The 19734-nt window shown below is 39.7% G+C and overlaps 1 protein-coding gene across 4 annotated transcripts in view; it reads left to right on the top strand.

Annotated features, from left to right (window-relative positions):
• Positions 1-19734, top strand: part of CLIP1 (CAP-Gly domain containing linker protein 1) — a 103165-nt gene that overhangs the window by 78382 nt on the left and 5049 nt on the right. For all 4 annotated transcript variants that reach the window (XM_069497576.1, XM_069497578.1, XM_069497575.1 and 1 more), the window contains 3 exons: positions 12734-12786; positions 19175-19292; positions 19376-19526. In XM_069497576.1, coding sequence (XP_069353677.1) covers positions 12734-12786; positions 19175-19292; positions 19376-19526 — 322 coding nt within the window. The remainder of the gene's footprint in view (positions 1-12733; positions 12787-19174; positions 19293-19375; positions 19527-19734) is intronic.

Genomic DNA, 19734 nt, shown 5'->3' on the forward strand with positions numbered 1-19734 from the left:
CTCCATAGCATTCCATTGAATGGATGTACCATGTTTCATTCATCCATTTGCTTCAGGTGTTCACGCCTCCTTTCTCCATTCGTATGGTCACCAGTCCCCCGATGTCTACAGCCCCGTGCAGCAGCTGCCTCCATTCTGTGCGATAGGAAAACTTTCTCATTTCCTTGACAGCAGTTCTAAATCTTGCCACCCTGTTCATCCTTACAACCCTGTCTTCTCCTTTTTTTTTTTTAAATTTTCAAACTTTTTAAAAAAGAGTAATCTCTTTCTGCCTTATTTTTCACCTCCCATTTTTCCCCACCCCTGCTATCTGCTTTTTGCCATGGCAGTGCACTCTTTTTTTTTTTTTTTTTTTTGAGACAGAGTCTCACTCTGTTGCCCAGGCTAGAGTGAGTGCCGTGGCGTCAGCCTAGCTCACAGCAACCTCAAACTCCTGAGCTCAAGCGATCCTCCTGTCTCAGCCTCCCGAGTAGCTGGGACTACAGGCATGCACCACCATGCCCGGCTAATTTTTTCTATATATATTTTTAGCTGTCCATATAATTTCTTTGTATTTTTAGTAGAGGTGGGGTCTCGCTCTTGCTCAGGCTGGTCTCGAACTCCTGAGCTCAAACGATCCGCCCACCTCGGCCTCCCAGAGTGCTAGGATTACAGGCGTGAGCCACCGCACCCGGCCAAGCAGTGCACTCTTGAAGGGACTCTTGCTAAAGTCATCACTTACCTAGCAAGTGCAAAGACGAATGGCTTCCCTTCCATTCTCTGTGACCAGCTGGCACTACCACCACCTCTGTTCCTGACTTTCCTCCTTTGCCTCCTTCCACCTGATTTGCTCCTATTTCTCCTGCATCTCTTGCCACACCTGGTTACTTGCCATTCACATGTCTGCTTTTGTATCTTTTCTTCTTCCCTTCCCCACTCATTGTTAGAGGCCCATCCCGAAGGTCATCACCTCTAATCTCAAGCAGAGTGAGCTGCTACCTTCCTGTGTTCATGTTGCGGACTCCACGGTTCCCTTGGCACCGGGACACTGTATTGTGGCCAATGGTCGAGTGCTCCTACTTCCCTCTTCACACAGACTGCGAGAAAGTAGGAATCGTAAAGCATGACGTGTAGATTTGAATGAAAAGCACATGGGTGTTGGATGAGTACTTTGTTTTTAGCAAGGGCTCCAGGTCTTCTTTCATAGAAAAAGGTGCAAAGGCTTTGTGATTGCTCTTCCTACTTTTTTATGTGATTCCAGTCACTTCCAGTCTCATAGCTTTGGTGCAGAGTTATGGTTGCCAAAAAGCCTGTCACCAAATAAGTGGGGCATTTGCTCTGTGTGGATGGTAGAAGCATACAGAGTGAATCCAGCCAGGGTCGGGCCGTTCCCAGATTAATGGAAACCATACAGAGCATTATTTTCTTTTCATAGGGAATTCTAAAAATAATAATGTTGGCTCTGCTATAGAAATAGTCACCTTAGGTAGTCACTTTTGAGATGTCTGATTTATCATTTCCAAACCTCACATGTATTCCACCTTCTAAGGATAGCAGATATACTGAGCTGTCACTATGGGAACAGTACTGATTTTCCCCCTGGCTGTTTGCAAAATGAGGTTACAGTTTGCTTGTGGAAACTGGACAGGGATTAGATGACTCAATAACTGTATTTCATAAGCAGTTTTTCTTGACAGCTTACAGCAGATGCATTAATATATAAAAAAACTGGTTAGCATCTAAATTGACCCACAAATAATACCTGCCTTTTAAATAAGCCTAAGTTCTCCGACATAAATGTTCAGAAACGGAAAGCTGTTTTTAGCCTGTCAGATTATTTTGGAAAATGGTGATCAGCATCATAGTTTTAATCTGGTCTTGGGACTTCTGGGCAACTCGGGCTGATGGAAGCTGGATCACAGGATCTCTCTCCCTTCAATACCTAATGATACGAACACAGTTTTTCTGTATTTAAGCAGCATAAAGCAACAAAGCCAATCAACTTCATGCTGTAAACTTTAAAACTGGCAACCAAGAAAAGCAGCAAAACTGACTCCTACACTGTGTCCCAGTGGTAAGTGGACAAGAAGGTGAACAGCGAAATACTGGGAGTTTTTACTCTAATTCTCTCCATCCCTGTGCCCAGTCCAGCTTGGAAAAATTACACTGTCTTCAGGAGATGTGAGCAGGCAGCGTGGGGAAGAGGTCATGGAAAACTTGCTGTGGCTAGAGGCCCTCTTCTACCACCTTAGGATTTTACCAGAGGTGGGAAAAACTGCCACTTGTCATTTTCCACAGCTAGTCTAGCCACCAAACGGTGGCTGAGGGACACAGGGCACTGGGGCTGTTTTTCTCAGATGATAAGTCCACAGGTGGCAGTCCAGGGAGGGTACAGCCTCTCAAGATGTCCTCACAGAACCCGGCTCTTCCTTTCTGCCCTGCTGCTGTCCTTGGCATGCAGCTTTTGTCCACGGGATACCGGATGGCTGTCGTACTTTGCAAGCTTTCCAGGAGGAAGCAGGGGGAAGGACAAGAGTAGTGAAAGGCAGAAGGCTTCTTCTCACATGGTTTTGTCTTTTAATTTGGGGAAGAAAGTTCAGATCTCTATAATAGTGTCATATAACCACCTCCAGCCACAAAAGAGGCTGGGTTCCAGTCTCTAGGAGGGGAAGGCAACACAGCAGGCGAGAGCAGACGTTGAGAGTACAGTAGTAGGGGCACCTGGAACATGCGCCCCAAGGCTGAAGCCTGAGGACATTGTCCTGTGGGAATAGGATCACCTCTGTTCAGGTGGAGTGAATGAGGCACAGGACACTAAAGAAGAATCTCAGGAAAAAGATCTCCAACAGATTCCATGCTTGGCCTCAACTCTTCCCGCTTTCCCCATCCTTGCATGTGTCCCAGGGCCCTCTGGCTATAGGCATGTGTAGAAGACTACAGTGCTGAACTTCTCAGCTTTAGCTTGAAGAGGAAGATCAAGGCCTCAGATAAGGTAGGGAGGGTGTCAGTGGAAACTCACTCACATTATATGTGACCAGATAGAAGGTCCAGGTAGAGCTGTCCATAATAAGATGAACCATTGTATACATAGTGTACCAAAAGGGGGAAAAAGGAAAGAAAAGGAACATAAGGACCCAAAGAGAAATGAGGAATTCAGGCCATGAGAAAACATTAGCCAGAGGAAGATAGCGCTTTGTGTTACATAAAACTTAAGTTATTTGAATAAAACAACTGTTCAAAGAGATGACACAACATCACAGTAAGTTTAATAGCGGAAAGAGTTAAAGAAACAAGTTGAAGACCAAACCACACCATATCAGAACTACTAAATCAGAAACAGAAAGGAACCTTATAAACATTTCTAAACATATGAAAGAAAGGCTTGAACTAGTCATAATAAATAAGAAAATAGTCAAAGATATTAAAGCAATTGGAGGAAAGATAATAAAAACTACGGAGGGCAAAGATAATCCAAATGAGTATAATTACTGTCCCTGAAGGAAAGAACTCAACAAATGTACTAGAAGAAAGTGTTAGGAGATACGATAAGGAGATTCCCCCAAGTGAAGGAAGAACTGAATCTGCAAACTGAAAGGACATAGTGGGTTGTATGAAAACACAGTAGGGGAACTCACCGGGAAAAATTGGTCCAGGCCGGGTGTGGTGGCTCACACCTGTAATCCTAGCACTCTGGGAGGCCAGGCAGGAGGATCGCTTGAACTCAGGAGTTTGAGACCAGCCTGAGCAAGAGGGAGATCCCATCTCTACTAAAAATAGAAAAAAAAAAAAAAATTAGCTGGGCATGGTGGAATATGCCTGCAGTCCCAGCTGCTCAGGAGGCTGAGGCAGGAGGATCGCTTGAGCCCAGGAGTTTGAGGTTGCAATGAGCTATGAGGATGCCACGGCACTCTAGCCTGGGCAACAGAGAGAGACTGTCTCCCCCCACAAAAAAAGTCCAAAAGAACTAACACCAAAAAATACCCTGGTTATTGTTGAAATCCAAGAATACAGAAATGATTCTTCAGTTCCTAGGCAGAAAAATGAAATTCCTTATAAAAAATATTAAGAAAAACCCAGCCCACTGCAGCCACATTTGATGCCAGAAAACTGAGGTAGTATTTCCAAAGTTCTCAGGGACAGAAAATATGATCAACAGCGTCATATCCAGGCAATTATTATTCAGGTAAGAAAACAGGTAGATGTTTTCAAACATGAAAGAACTTAGAAGCTGTAGCATCTGTGAATCCTTCTGTCCACTTGATGATAAAATCTAGCCAAGCAAGACATGAATCAAAATAAAGGCCTTAGCCAAGGAGAAACTGATAGAAGGCCAGGTGGTAAGCATTGCATCCAGTAGATGGACAGCTTAAGCAGACAGCTGTGGGAAACCATCCTTGCAAAAGAGTGTTTTTAACGTTTTATTTGGAAATTACTTCAAACTTTGTGAAAAGTTGTAAGAATAGAACAAAGAATGCTCACAGACTCTAAGGACTTGTTTTTACATAACCACAGTGCAGTCATCAGATTAAGGAAGTTCAGCCTCAGTACAGCACTATTGTGTAACGTACAGGCCATATTCCTATTTAGGCAGTTGTCCCAGTAATGTCCTTTACAGCGTTATCTTTTGGGTTCAGGATCCAATCCAAGATCAAGCATTCCATTCATTGAGTTGTTGCATCTCATTAGTCATCTTTAATCTGGAACAGTTCCTCTGCCTTTCAGTGTCTTTTATGACATTGACATTTGTCAAGAGAACAGGCTGGTTAGTGGTTTTTGTTTTTTTTTTTTTTTTTCTTTTTCTTTTTCCATAGCAGCTTTCATTTTTCCCTAAAAAAAAGAGTCCAATTTCCTAGAGAGACATTCATTTAGATGAGATACACATCCAGTTTTTTCCTAAAAGTTTAGGTTTGATATTTCTTCCTAAAGGTATTCAGGTTGTACATTTTTAGCAGGAAGACGGTAGAAGTGAAACTGTGTCCTGCCAGAAGGCATGTGATGTTGCTTTGTCCCATTATTGGTGATGTTAATTTTGATCATTTGGTGAATGTAAGTTTAAAACATGTGCAAGGTAAGAAGAGAAAGGAGAAAAAATATGCCGAGGATATGACTAACAAAATTTGAGGTGGTAGGGCTGAAAGAAAATGGAAGTGTACAAACTTCCTTGTCTTTTATATCGAGTGATATTTGATATTACCTAAAATTAAAATTAATTTATACATACCTAAGGAAATTACATTAACTTCTTTTTTTAAAAATTTACTTAAAAATTTTATAAAATAAATATATAATATACAGTACACCTCCTGGGATCTCTTAGAACCATATCTTGTGGTAAAGAACATTTTGTTGCTTTCAACTAATTTCTTTTGTTTACTTCAATTTTTCTTTCTCCTGTTAAAGTAAAATTAAATTTGCTTTTCTCCCCCATCTGTCTTCCTCACTATATATACACATGGAGCTATCTGGCCTGTCATTTAGCTAATGTTAATTATCATTTCTAAGTGGTAGACTTGGGGAGATTTTTCCCCTTTTTTGTCTTTTTCTATGTTGCTGAATTTCTTTTTTTCAAAAAAAAAAAAGACAGTATTAACAAAAATAATAAAGTAATTTTTTTAAAATATAATTTTATCTGCAACTTAGGGAATTGCTGACGCCAAAACCTCTCATTTGTTTGGGTTCTGTGGGACTCTTCCTTTCACCCAATCAAGCATGTTTGAGCATCACATTTAGGATATGGTCCAAGGGATACGTTCAGTTCCTGAAGGTCTTTGTACAGACTACAGAGTCTCTCCCTGCATATTTTAAGTTTCTTGATTGAGATGTACCTCTAGACTTCTCTAGGGTCCTCCTTAATGTCTCTAGCTTTTGAGGGGATTTGTAGAAAGCCATTCCCTAGCACTGGGATGTCATCAACTCTGAAAATGACTGCCAGTGTGTCCACACCAGAGGGTGTGGTCCTTTCCACTTTGCCCCTGTATAGTTAAGGATGTTCACAGCTGGACAGAGGATGCACTTTACTAGCAGTATTAAGGGAGGAGCAACTGCTGTCTTCTCAGCACCTGGGAGTAAAAGGGTAAAAGATGAAGGTGACATGTGTGCACTGTGTATGGAACTACTTTGTGTGTGTTGGCTTCAGTTAGTCACAGTCCCCCCACCCTGTGGCCCCACTAGCAACATCTTTCTGTGATAAAGGATAAAGATACCTGTGTGTATGTATTTGAGGATGTAAATATTCACATATATATTTATTTATATTATATAATTCATGTACATATTCACATAAACTCAAACCGGTCTTAAGGCTTGCTGTCTTTCCTGCACCGCATGAGAACTTACGTTGGTAACTTAATGCACACTGCTGCAGGTTGAGTTCCCTGAGTGTTTAGTGTGCATGATATTTACCAAGGTATGTCCTTGGGGCAGCACCCATGGCAAGAGGAGGAGGAAGCAGGATTGGGCAGAGGGAGCCGTTGCACTGTGATGCAGCCCCAGTGACTGCCTTGACCAACCCCATGGGGAGCACTGGAGCTGGAGGGGCCTGTCAGAACGGTCCCAAATTGGACTGAGATGGCCAGTCTTTTTATTATCCCACACTGATAGTCACTGGCTTTGGTCCATCCTGGGAAGGGGGTGTGACCCTGGTGAAGGTAGCTGTGCAGCGGTGGTGATCCCTGAAGGGGCTCCCAGGCGCGCTGTCTGCTGACGACACTCCCGGAAGCTGGGCAACAAGGCTCGCCTTGAAAGGGAGTTGTGAGCAGCATGTTGCTGTGTCCACCCCACTCTCCTTTTCTTCTCTGAAAAAGCTTTGCCACAGAAAATTACTGAATCCTCCTCTTCCTTTTCCCCCCATTACCTTCTCTACTTCCAAGAGCAGAAGTCTGTCTATCTGTGTGTGGGAGGCGAGACTAGAAATTCTCAGACACAGAGAATGTGTTTTGTGCTGTCAAGGTAGAGCTGCTATTTTGGACCTCAGAACACTTGGTTAGTTAGAGACGAGACTGAAATAGCCCAAATGAGAACCAACTCACTGGGAAATTGGTGAGAAAAGAATTGGCTTAGCATTAGCTTGATTAGACTAGTTCAGCAGAGAGAGAACCCTGGCTTCTAAGTGCCACTACTAACTCATACCCATTGAAAGCACCAGCTTACTATCTGATACATTTGTTCACTCACCGCATAGTTATTGAGCACCTATTATATGCCTATCGGTATTCAAAAAATAAAGGAGATAGCAGTAAAACAGAAGAGTGCTTCTGCTCTCTGAAGATTTGTATGCAAGTGATTTTACTGCGCCTACAACAGCAGGAGTTGTGTCTGTAATAACTTGGAACTTCCACATGTCCTTCATTTCACCCAAGCTAGTATTTTTCTTAGCTTGAATGACAGATTTAAAGCAAAGCACCCATCATGTCTGCTTACAAAATAGTTTTGTGGATAGATGAGCTCTTTGACATTTTTCTGGCTCAGTGTTTCCCAAACTATGATTATTTGTGCACTTTTACTGTAATACTATTCTCTTAAATATTTTCCTCCCTTTTTCTCCCTTTTATTTATCCATGTTCTCTTTTTTAACCTTTTATTATGAAAGATTTCAAGCATACATATAGAAGAAGAGTGAGCAGTGCAGTGAATCCCCATGTACAAAACTCTATTAGCAGTTAACTCTTGGCCACTCTTGTTTCAGCGGTCTACCCTGTTTGCCCTGAATATTTTGAAGCAAGTCCTAGATACCCTGTCACTTCATCTATGAATATTTTCATATTTCTAAAATAGTAAGAATTGTTTATTTCTGTTAAATTGTAATGTTATCTTTAAATTAGAAATATCACACGTTTGTAATGTGAAACAAATATAGATTATTTGAAAGTTATTACTCCTCCCATTGCCATTTCATTGAGGCAACATTATACATGGTTTTGTGTATTTTTCCTTACTCTTCTTCATGTGTATACCAGCATATACAAATGCATATATGCACACATTGTTTTTGCTTTTTACAAGAGTTATATTGCACAAATTACTCAAACTCACTTTTTCCCCCCTCCAAGTCATCTTATTGAGGTCCAATTTACATTAAAATTCAATTAACTTTTCAGAGATATGGTGAATTTTAACAAATATATGCAATCATATACCTGACCCCACAATCAAGATTTCCTTTACCTTGAACGGTTCTCTCCCTTTTATATTTTAATCCCCTCTCAATTCCTGAAAACTCCTTATCTCTTTTCTGGCCTTGTAGTTTTGCCTTTCCTAATAGGTCACACAAATGGAATCAAAACAGTATGTAACTTTACTTGTCATCACAATAAATGTAAATGGATTAAATACTTCGATTAAAAGGCAGAGATTGGCAGAATGGATTTTTAAAAAATATGATCTATATATATGCTACCTACAAGAGAGACAATATAGATTCATAGACACAAACGGGTTGAGAGTAAAAGGATAAAAAAAGATACACCATGCAAACAGTAACCAAAAATAAGCTGGAGAAGCTATAATGGTATCAGACAAAATAGATTTTAAGGCAAAAATTGTTACTATAGATGGAGAAAGACATTCTATAACGATGAAAAGGTCAATCCATCAAGAAGATACAACAATTATCAACACATATGCACTTAATAACAGAGCCCCAAAATACATGAAGCAAAAATAGACAGAATTAAAAGGATAAAAAGATAGTTCAGCAATCATAGTTGGAGACTTCAATACCTCATTTCAGTGATGAATAGAACAACTATACAGAAGATGAAGGAAACAGAAGACTTAACACTAGAAACTGACCAGACCTATCGGTCATCTGAAGAGCACTCCATCTGACAACAGCAGGATGCATGTACTTCTCAAGTACACATGGAGCATTCTCCAGGACTGGCTACATGTTAGGCCATGAAACAATTTTCAGTAAATTTAAAAGGATTGAAATCTTTCAAAGTATGTTCTCTGACATTAATGGAATGAAGTTAGAAATTGTACATAAAGAAATTTGGGAAATTTAAAACATCATGTAGTCTTACATATTTAGCTTCTTTTATTTAGCACAATGTTTTGGAGATCCATCCATGATGTTACATTTATAGTAGTTTCTTTTTATTGCTGAATGGTAGTTCATTTGGGTTGTATCACAGTCTGTTTATCCATTTGGACATTGGGTTCCAGTTTGGGGCCATTATGAGTAAAGTTACTTTGAAAATTCATGAACAGGCCAGGGCATATGTTTTCATTTATCCTGGATAACTGTCTAGGCGTGGAATTTGCTGGTATGGTAAGTATATGTTCAGCTTCATAAGAAATTGTTGGTTTTCCAAAGTCACTACCATTTTATATTTCCACCAGCAATTTATGAGATTTCTAGTTATTCCACAAGATTTTAGCACTTAGTTTTCTTGTCTTTTTAATATTATGCATTTTATCCACTTGTCAACTAGGGAACCACTGGGATGTAGGCCTTGGGTATTTCCAGTTGGCATTCCAAAATTTGCATTTTCCTGATGACTAATGATGTTGAGCATCTTTTCCTGTGCTTACTGGCCATCTGTCTCTTCTTCAGGAAAATGTTCAGATCTTTTGCCCATTCTTTAATTTGGTTGTTTGCATATTATTTAATTGTGAGAGGTTTTAATAATATATTCTAGATACAAATTCTTTATCAGGTTGTGTTTTGCAAATTTTTTTTCCTGTTTTTACACTTTCTTTTTTTTTTTTTTTTTTTTTTTTTTTTTTGAGACAGAGTCTCACTTTGTTGCCCAGGCTAGAGTGAGTGCCGTGGCGTCAGCCTAGCTCACAGCAACCTCAAACTCCTGGGCTCAAGCGATCCTCATGCCTCAGCCTCCCGAGTAGCTGGGACTACAGGCATGCGCCACTATGCCCGGCTAATTTTTCTATATATATATTTTTAGTTGTCCATATAATTTCTTTCTATTTTTAGTAGAGACGGGGTCTCGCTCTTGCTCAGGCTGGTCTCGAACTCCTGACCTTGAGCGATCCACCCGCCTCGGCCTCCCAGAGTGCTAGGATTACAGGCGTGAGCCACCGCGCCCGGCCTACACTTTCTTAATGTCTTGAAGAGCCAGAAGTTTTGGTCAAGTCCACTGACAAGGCTTAAAAGCAGTAACACCCAGTGCCAGTGAACACACCTAATACCTAGAGCTTGTTTTCTAAATACTCTTCTCCACTAAAAGGAACCAGGGGGCCTTGGAGAAATGGCTAATTGTAGGGCTGAGATAGAAAGAGTGTAAGATGAACCTGGAATATTTTGTATACCAAAAAGCAAGGAAGTGCTCAAAGAATAACAGGGTTTAGTCAAAAGCACATCAGAACTGTCTTGAAGGAGCTCCCACTAGCCAAATCTGAGGTAATTTGAGCACCAGAAAAAATAATAGTAATGCATTATAACTTATTTAATAACGTAGGAAATCATGAGTCTGAACAGATATAAATAAATGGAGGGAAAGTGGAAGCCCTTCCTATGGCAAAATGCCAATTAATATGTGTAATGATAGAATTATAAAATCATTTGGTAACCATGATAGCAATAATTTATTCAGGCAAGAATCATTAATTTGTGCTAAAACAAGTAGGTGAAAGTTTGTTGGGGAACATGATATTTACATAGTTTCAAATTATATGATATATAAATATACAAAATACATATTAATTACAAAGAAAAAAGTAGTGCCTTTCCAGTGGAGAAACATGGAAGATACTTCCTTAACCAAGTGAGCAAAGTTAACCTCACCAAAAATCAACACTATGCATCTCCTGAAAACATGTGCTGAGAAGGACACAGGATTGCTTCTGTGGTGTTCCTGCCGAAACCTGCATGATCTGACCCTCATCACATGGAAACAGACAAACTAAACTGACAGATATTCCACAAAATAACTGGCTTATATTCTTCAAAATTATCAAGGTTACAAAAGACAAGGGAAGAATGAGGAACTAATTAAAGAAATATGACTGGCTAGATGCCACTTATCCTGAATTGGATAACCGTCTTGGACCAGAAGAAGGAAAAACATTGTTTTCTATAAAGATCAGTATAATAAGCACTAAACCTCTATTCCTTGGAAGTTCAGGCACACTGGATCCTCCAAGAATGGGGGAGGAACCTTTACATCCTGCTTTTTGCAGGAGTTGAATGATTTTTCAAATGTTGATTTAATAATTCGTGTTTTTTCTGTTGTGAATTACCTGCCATGTTCTTTATCCATTTATATATTCATTGTAAACATGTTCCAGTCTTGGGTTTGTTGATTATTTTTTGTTTTAATTTTGAAATTATGAAAGTAAACAGATTTCTTGTTTAAAAAATAAATTGTATAAAGGGCATAAAGACCAAAATGAAAGCCCCTCTCATCTCCACATCCCACTCTCCAGATGTTCTCCTTCTCATTTCATTTTTTCAAGTTTGCCTCCCACTCTTCCTGCTTCCTTTCACTCTAAAAATTTCTAAACATTTCTGTGAATTAGTCATGCAGCAAAAGCATATATCTTAATGGACTAGGACAGCACATAGTCTGCAGTGAAAAAAACTGTACATTGCCCTCTATAGATTTCACGATAAATGTATATTTATGTTCAAAACACACGTTTATGCATATTTAAGAATTTTAAAAATACGAAGACCTTATAGCAACGCATGCACACAACTGATACATAATTAATAGTGACTATAACCAATAGTGAGTGAGTAGCTTAAATTCTGGACTATTGGAAGCCATTATGTAATCTTTGGTATTATCTTTTGATTTAAAAAAAAAAAATAAGAGCTTTTTCACTCTTTTGTTAATGGTGTGACTTGAAATTGGTATTTGGAGAAGGGTGCAGTGGCTCACACCTATAATCACAGCACTTTAGGAGGCCGAGGTGGGAGGATTGCTTGAGCCTGGGAGTTCGAGATCAGCCTGGGACAACATAGTGAAACCCCGTCTCAACATAACTTTTTTAAAAATTAGCCAGGCATAGTGGCACACACCTGTAGTTCCAGCCACTTGGGAGGATTACTTGAGCCCAGGAGTTCAAGGTTACAGCAACCTGTAATCACGCCACTGCACTCCAGCCCAGACAAGAGATCGAGACTCTATCTCTAGAAAAAAAGTGGTATTTGGCTAAACGGTGTGTGGTGCAGGTTGGAAGTAGAGATGCATCTTCCTTCACAAGATTAACCACCTGAATCTTTTGTTTCTTATCCTGCATAGAATAATAGGATTTTAGAACTAAAGGGCCATTGGAAATTTCTTTTATAATATCCTCCTCGTTTTATAGGTGAGAAACAAATGCTTGGAATATGGTAGTCACACAATAAATGTGTGTTGAATTAATGGGTGAGTAAAATGAGGCCCATAGAAAGTAAATGACCTGTTCCTAGTCCTCTGCAAGTTAGTGACACTTGACCTCTGTGGTTTAAGTAAAGGAACCAGAATGTTAACAGTGAAGCTTTCACTTACTTAACATACACTTACTTATTGAATGCTTAAAATGTTCTGTGTACTGTTCAAGGTGTTATTATTTATTTCAAACTCTCTGGTCTCTGAGGAAAGGGGAGTCATTGAGATCACAGGTGATTTATAAATTAATAACTGTACGTCCTATGATACTGTGACCACTTGCTCTTCTTCACTGCCTGGGAGGAGGGCCCGCTGCTTTGGTCGCCCTGGAGCTTGGGGATGTGGTGTGTGGAATGAGAAGAAGGCCTCTCTGTGGACTGGATATGAACTGAACTTTTTTGTGTGTTTTTCTTCCCCAGCTGGAAGAAGAAAGATCTGTGCTCAATAATCAGTTGTTAGAAATGAAAAAAAGGTAGGCTTCCTTTCTGTGTTCATTGTTGTATGTGTGTTTAATAAGGAAAATGTCAGTACATGATGTGGTGGTAACTTGTAGTAGAAAACAAGTGACCACCTTGTATTCAGAAAATGGCATTGGGATAGTTCGGTACTCACAACTGACAAATTACTGAAATCCCTTTGCAGAGGTTTCACTGTTACAAAGCAAAAAGTTTTAATTTTAAGCCGTGTTCAGTTGCATCTATTCGGAAGTGTTTTAAAATCAGCCTATTGTCACCTCCTAGTTTCAGTAACTAAAAATACTATAATTTTGCATTTAGTAGTTGATCTGGATATGGATTTAAATTACATAAAATTTCAAATTTTCACTAATAATGGGTAACATTATTTTAAGTGTTTCTATTTATTTTCTGAAAAATAGCTTTGTTATTTATTATTCATCCATGATATTCAAATGGAAACTTTGTATCATTTTTTTAGTACTCTTAAGTAAGGAGGAACGTGGCCCACAGAAATAATTGTTTAGAAGCCTGATGTTTATATATCTTGACAGTCTCTCTGCAGTTTTGTCTAGAGATACTCTGTGTTTTACACTGCATGCCCAGCAGGCTTAATGTGTACTATTGCTAAGAACTAGAACCTATCCAGTGGGTTGCTATTAGTAGAATACTAAATAGATGCACATCACAACAGTGGTTTGCTTTTTTGCTTACTAAATATAAACCTAGATACCTCTCCCCCCCACCAAAAAAAAAAACCTAGTTGGGCATGGTGTCTCTCCCTTATGATCCCAGCACTTTGGGAGGCCGAGGTGGGAGTATCACTTGAGATCAGGAGTTTGAGACCAGCCTGGGCAACATAGCAAGACCCCATCTCTACAAAAACTTTAAAGAATAGCCAGGTATGGTGGCTCGTGCCTGTTGTCTTAGCTACTTAGGAGGCTGAGGTGGGAGGATCACTTGAGCCCAGGAGTTGGAGGTTACAGTGAGCTATGATTATGCCTCTGCACTCCAGCCGGGCAGCAGAGCAAGACTCTGTCTCTTAAAAAAAAAGTAAAAAGGAAAAAGAATAGCATAACCAGTAATTCCTCTATGCCCTTGTGCAGTGTTTTATTCCTACTTGTCAGGCAGAGGGGTCTCCCCCACTGGCCCACTGAAGTGTGTGTTTGACACTGGCAGTGCCCCCTGCCCCCGCCAGCATGGTGGTTGCTTAGGAATTGAGGGCTTTGTTGAGGTAGATACTGAGGGCCTTATTTATTTAGATTTAGATACTTGGATTCCATATGCTACCTTCTAAAGGACATTAGGCCTCGGTCCAGGGGTGCCTTTCCTCCTCTCTTTTTTTTTTTAAGAAATACTTAGATTCATTCTTTCAAATTTCACTAAGGTGGTGTCTGTACTTCAGAATGCACATGTGTTTCACCACTGCCACACCCTGGCCCAGCCAGATGTTCCCCAGGGCCCATGAGCGTGGTGACTAGTCTGCCATGCCTTAACCTAGTCCTGTGTACAGGCACAGCTCTGTTCCTGTGGGCCTTGGGGGACTTAACTTTACATAAGTAAGGTTTTGTTTCTTAAGAACCTTGTCTAAGCGGTTATTAAGCATATGTGAAAAAACAGACATGGCTTGTTCCTGTGGCATTCTGGCAAGGGAGCACGGAAAAATAGGCTGGAATGTGTACTGACACAATCCCCTCACATTCACGGAGCACTTCATAACTCAGTTTATCTAATCTCAAAACAGCCTGGTGAGATCTGTGGTGGGGTTTGCATTTTAAAACAATGTAACTAGCCGGGTGCGGTAGTGCCCACCTGTAATCCCAGCTATTGCGGAAGCTGAGGCGGGAGGAACACTTGAGCCCAGGAGTTCAAGGCTACAGGACACTGTGATCACGCCTGTGAATAGCCACTGCATTCCCTCCTGGGCAGCATAGCAAGACCTGTCTCTAAAGAATAAAATAAAATGATGAAAGTGAAGCTCAAAAAGTTAGGCAGCTTGGCCAAGGACTCGGGACTAATAAATGACAGATGCAGGTTTAAGACTCGGGTCTTCAGGTTTTTATGCTTATTCTCTTCTCACTATACTTTAAAGCTTTTTATTTATTTTTTACTTTTTTGTTTTTTAAAAAAGATGCTATGCTTCATCAGTCATTACTTACCATGTAACTTTACATACCTTTCAAAATAAGGTTAGGCATGTGACTTTTTTCATGGCTTAAAAAGATGGAACAAATTTGGGGACTGAAATTCTCTCTCCTTACTTCACTATCCCTGTTCCCATTTTAGTCCTGGATCTTTAGGAGGAGAATGTCTCTTGAAAGTTTATCTTAATTTTGATCAACAAATGTAGATAAAGATGATAATTTTTTCTGGGAGTGGAAATTTTAAAAACCTGATTTTAATATTTAGGACTTTGTTAATTAACCCTCATGAAAGGTTATCTCTATTTTAAAAACCTGAATGTAAACGTATTTTAGGTAATAATTTGGACCCTTAATTACCTTCTAAAAGTCAGTTTGGTAAAGGAGTCATGTAGGTCTATATGTGTAATGGTTACATAAACTTATTGAGCATAGAATACTAAAAAGAACTTGATATACTCTTAATTTAAAAGCCTTGCAAATATTTAAATCATAAAATATTTGAAATGTAGTTGGTCATACAAGAACTGAGAGCTCAGTCAACAGTTTACTTTGGAAGTGATAATTACACATAGTTAAGGTATAATCACTTTATTCAAATGGTCATGATATTGAAGTGCAGAACTTACTCCCGACTGTAGGATGAAAGTAGTTACCAGCAAGAAATGAGTAGAATCCTCCCATATTTGCTGCTGGGTTTTTTTTTTTTTTTTTTTTCCCTTGTATCTTTAAGCACTGGGTTGCAAACGATATGTAGTGAAAGTTTTTCTCTAAGCTTAAAAATATAATCATTTCTTTGAAAAACTCTCAAGTTGGGCAAACCTCTTTCAAAACAGGTTCCAAGATGTCCAATAGGTAAAGTAGGGTAAACCCTGAATTGCTCTAGTTGCCAGAACCGGAGAGGTGGTTCCTCTGTACCACTCAAGCCCAATGCAGATCTGAGAACTGGCTGGGCTTCCCTCCCTTCGCCAGGCTTTTTAATGTGAAAGAAGGAACTCCAAAGCCTTAGGCATGGACTTTTTGGAGTCAGGATTCATGCTGTTAGTGTAAATGCAGGGTTTCTGTCAGGAATGAAAACTGGTTTGACAATTAGCGTCTGCAAGTTCTGAAGAGGTGCCTGCTACGTCAGCTCACTCAGCTCACTGTGGGTTGCTAACTGTCTGACTGTCTCCGAGCTTGCGCTACTTACCAATGCTCATTTCACCCCTCTCTTTTCCCTTTCCTACTCTTGCTTCCTTTGCTATATCTGTGTGTCTTTAATGGTAAGACTAAAGAAAGTCTATCCACGTTATAATAAATAAATTTCATATATTTTTAGTAAACCAAATCGTTGTATATATTTTTTGGCTGCCTTTGTCCCTCTGTGTCTTGCTTTTGTTTTGTAAAATATTCTCAGCAGTATATACATGCACACACACACACACACCTTTTTTATATCTATATACAGCAAAGAACTTCAGTGCAAATTTAGTCTCCTTAATGTATTTGCATTTCTCTTCATGTTTCTAATATTTGGTTCTTGTTATCTTGCATTTTTAAAGCTTGCCCAGTAACACTTTAAGGTATTTTCTTCATTACTGGAATTTATTTTTTATGTAAGTAGTAAGAAAAGAATCTGGGCAAAATATTCCCTTGGGGGATGAGGAGAGGAAAAGATTTCTAGCCCCTGTATCCGTTCTTCATGTTCTTAGTAACACCAAGTATTCTAGCCAACGGGGCTTCAAAGTCATATTATTTGTGACTCAGATGTCAGTAATGTTGGCATAAATGGTTTAATTTAGCACCTCTTGGTGGTTTGTGCAGTGGAATCAGGGCTAAGCCTGAGAAGCTAGCCGTGAAGATCCATAGCAAAGATGGGCCACCAGGGTCTACTTTTCCTGTCATTTTGGCATATAAGTCACTTCACATTTCTTTCTTAACCATGCAGCTTTTGATAACTGGTATAAGAAGCATTCTGCTGGCCATCTTCTTAGACAGCAGCCTGGCTGAGTGGTTCTGTGCCCATGATGATGAGCAGAGAGCTGGTTGGTGGCCCCAGAGAAAGGCACCTGGTACTTTTTCCTTCTGCCAGCTGGTGGTTTGTTTATCCCTCCCCAACACTAAGAATCTGTGGGATCTTGGCCAACTAGAGTCCTGATTATAGGAAAATCTAAATCTGTTCTCAACAATCTCCAAATCCTGGTATTTTTTAGTAAAAATGTTTAAAATTACATTTTTCAAATTTGAGTTGAATTTATAACAAGTGATGCTCTGGGAATAATTTTTTTAGAACAGAATAAACTACCAAATAAATTTAATAGAAACTTAAAGATCCCAAGATTTATTGCATCTTTGGATGACATGAGACATTTACTTTCCAGGTGGCAAAAAGGACCTGTACATTCCTTTTATTTAAATTGCTGTTTTGTTTTAACCTAAGCAAGATGCTATTTCCTAGCAAGGTATTACTCGCTTAGTAATTCACCAGCACTGACGTCCACTCCTTTCCAGGGTGCATATAATGCTTGGGTTTTTAATTCAAGAACTTTCTGTAAGTCTCAGATTCTTTTCTTACTACTTATCATTCTGGGGTGTTTAAGTGTCAGCACACGATGAGACAAATACAACACTTACATTTTCATCTTTGTGTAGAATTTCAATTTACCATAAATCATGAGAATTCTATAATTTGTGTGCCGGATATCTTGGGTCTCACTAACAGACATACATTCTGCCGTTTCTAACCTGGGCCTCAGTTTCCTGTTCCTCCATTTGGTTCGAAAACAGACTGAACCACCGCATCCTCTGCATTTCCCCAGCTCCTTCAAATAGAACCAGGGAAATCTGGCTTATCGTTAAAGTTAACAATTCCCTGATGACGCTCTGCTGTGTGGCCTGAGTGCTGGCCTAGGAAATTTTTCTCCAGTTCTGTTTTTCCTAAAGTATTTCTGTAATACAAGGTCTTTTTCTCTTGTGTTTCATGCTGCATGCCATTTTTCAAACTTTTTATTTTAAAATAGATTTACAAAAGAGGTGCAAAGATAGTACAGCTAGTTCCTGTAGTCCCTTCACCCAGCTTCCCCTAATGTGACCATCTTACATAACTGTAGTACATTTATCAAAACTAGGAAATGAACATCTGTACAACACTATTAACTAAACAATAGACTTCATTCAGATTTTACCAGTTTTCCCACTAACGTCCTTTTGTGTTCCAGGATCCAAGCCAGTATTCTACCTTGCTGTTAGCTGTCGTATCTCCTTCGTCTCCTCCAATCTGTGACAGTCCCTCAGTCTTTCCTTGTCTTCCATGATCTTGGCACATATGAATGCATGTACTTTTTACAACAAAAATTTAAGTATCTACGCACCTATATAAACACATACTAGCCTGCCCCTTTGGCTTGTATTTATTGTGTCTTACCCCCCTCTTTGTTCCTCCTTCATCTCTCCCTTTTTTCCCCACTTCCTGGACTCTTAATGTAAACGTTTCCCTCTCATTAGAGGCCTCACCCCCTCCCTCTGCTGATAGCCAAAGCTGAGTCAGCTGAGAACATTAAACCAAGTGCTCGAACTTTGTCCTTCCAGAACCCTATGCTTTCATTCTACACCTGAAAAGCCATTTTAACATTTTTTTGTTCTAGCCTTTATGTAATTACCATTAATTTCTATGAGCAATTTAATGTCCTCTTCAGATTCTATGGTTGCAAAGTAGTAATCCTTCAGTTTGAATAGTAGTCGTATCTTTCCTACTGTTTGGCCCACAAGATCTTAAAAACACATTCTTGGAACTTGTTAAAAAGTTACTGAAATTAGTGAGAACCAATTGATATTTCCAGCATAAAACTGCTCTGCATGACAACTGTATAATTGCTTTGCATGTATGTATTTTAATTGTTGTTATTGCTTGGTAATAATTTATTCAAGAAGTAACAAATTCAACTGGGGGGGGTTAGATTTTGGTAGAATTTTTTGGGGGGGTGCAATAGTTTTTTAATTCTACATTTTCCAAATTTATTAACTTGTTTCTTTAAGTTCAAATGGATACAATCATATGCAGATTCTGGCATGTCTATGCATAGGTAAACTTTTTCTCCCCTCACAGTAAGTAAAATTTCAAGTAAAATTTTGCAAGCATAATAGCCTTAACTCCCTATAAAACTTCCCTGTTATACTTTTTTTCCCCCACATTAACTAAGGTTAATTTCGTGTTTATTCTAGAACAGTTGTACACTGACCACTCTCTCGGTTGATTTCTGGAACTTTTAATTCTTTGGTCTTTTAGAGAATCCAAGTACATAAAAGACGCAGATGAAGAAAAAGCCTCCTTGCAGAAATCCATCAGTATAACTAGTGCCTTACTCACAGAAAAGGATGCAGAGCTGGAAAAACTGAGGAATGAGGTAGAGTACCATCCGAGGGGTGAACGTTCACGCTGCCTCTTTTTGTTGGAACTCAGAGCCTAAGCTCAACAACTGTGTTTCAGGTCACAGTGCTGAGGGGAGAAAACGCCTCTGCCAAGTCCTTGCATTCAGTTGTTCAGTCTCTAGAGTCTGATAAGGTGAAGCTTGAGCTCAAGGTAAAGAACTTGGAGCTTCAACTCAAAGAAAACAAGAGGCAGCTCAGCAGCTCCTCAGGTAAAACGATGCCCACCTGGCACTTCATACAGCGCGCTTCCTACCAAGGAGCCGTTTCCAGTAGAGATGCTCTGTGACGGCAGCTGTTGGGCTGCCCCTGACTTTGACCAATTCATCAAATGAGGGCTCGTTACAACCCAGGGCCCACGCTAGTGGTGTCCCTGCTCCTGGGCCTTCCTGTGTTCAGTGAATGTTCTCACAGGCAGAA

Source organism: Eulemur rufifrons, chromosome 21, assembly GCF_041146395.1.
Source record: "Eulemur rufifrons isolate Redbay chromosome 21, OSU_ERuf_1, whole genome shotgun sequence".
Lineage (NCBI taxonomy): Eukaryota > Metazoa > Chordata > Mammalia > Primates > Lemuridae > Eulemur > Eulemur rufifrons.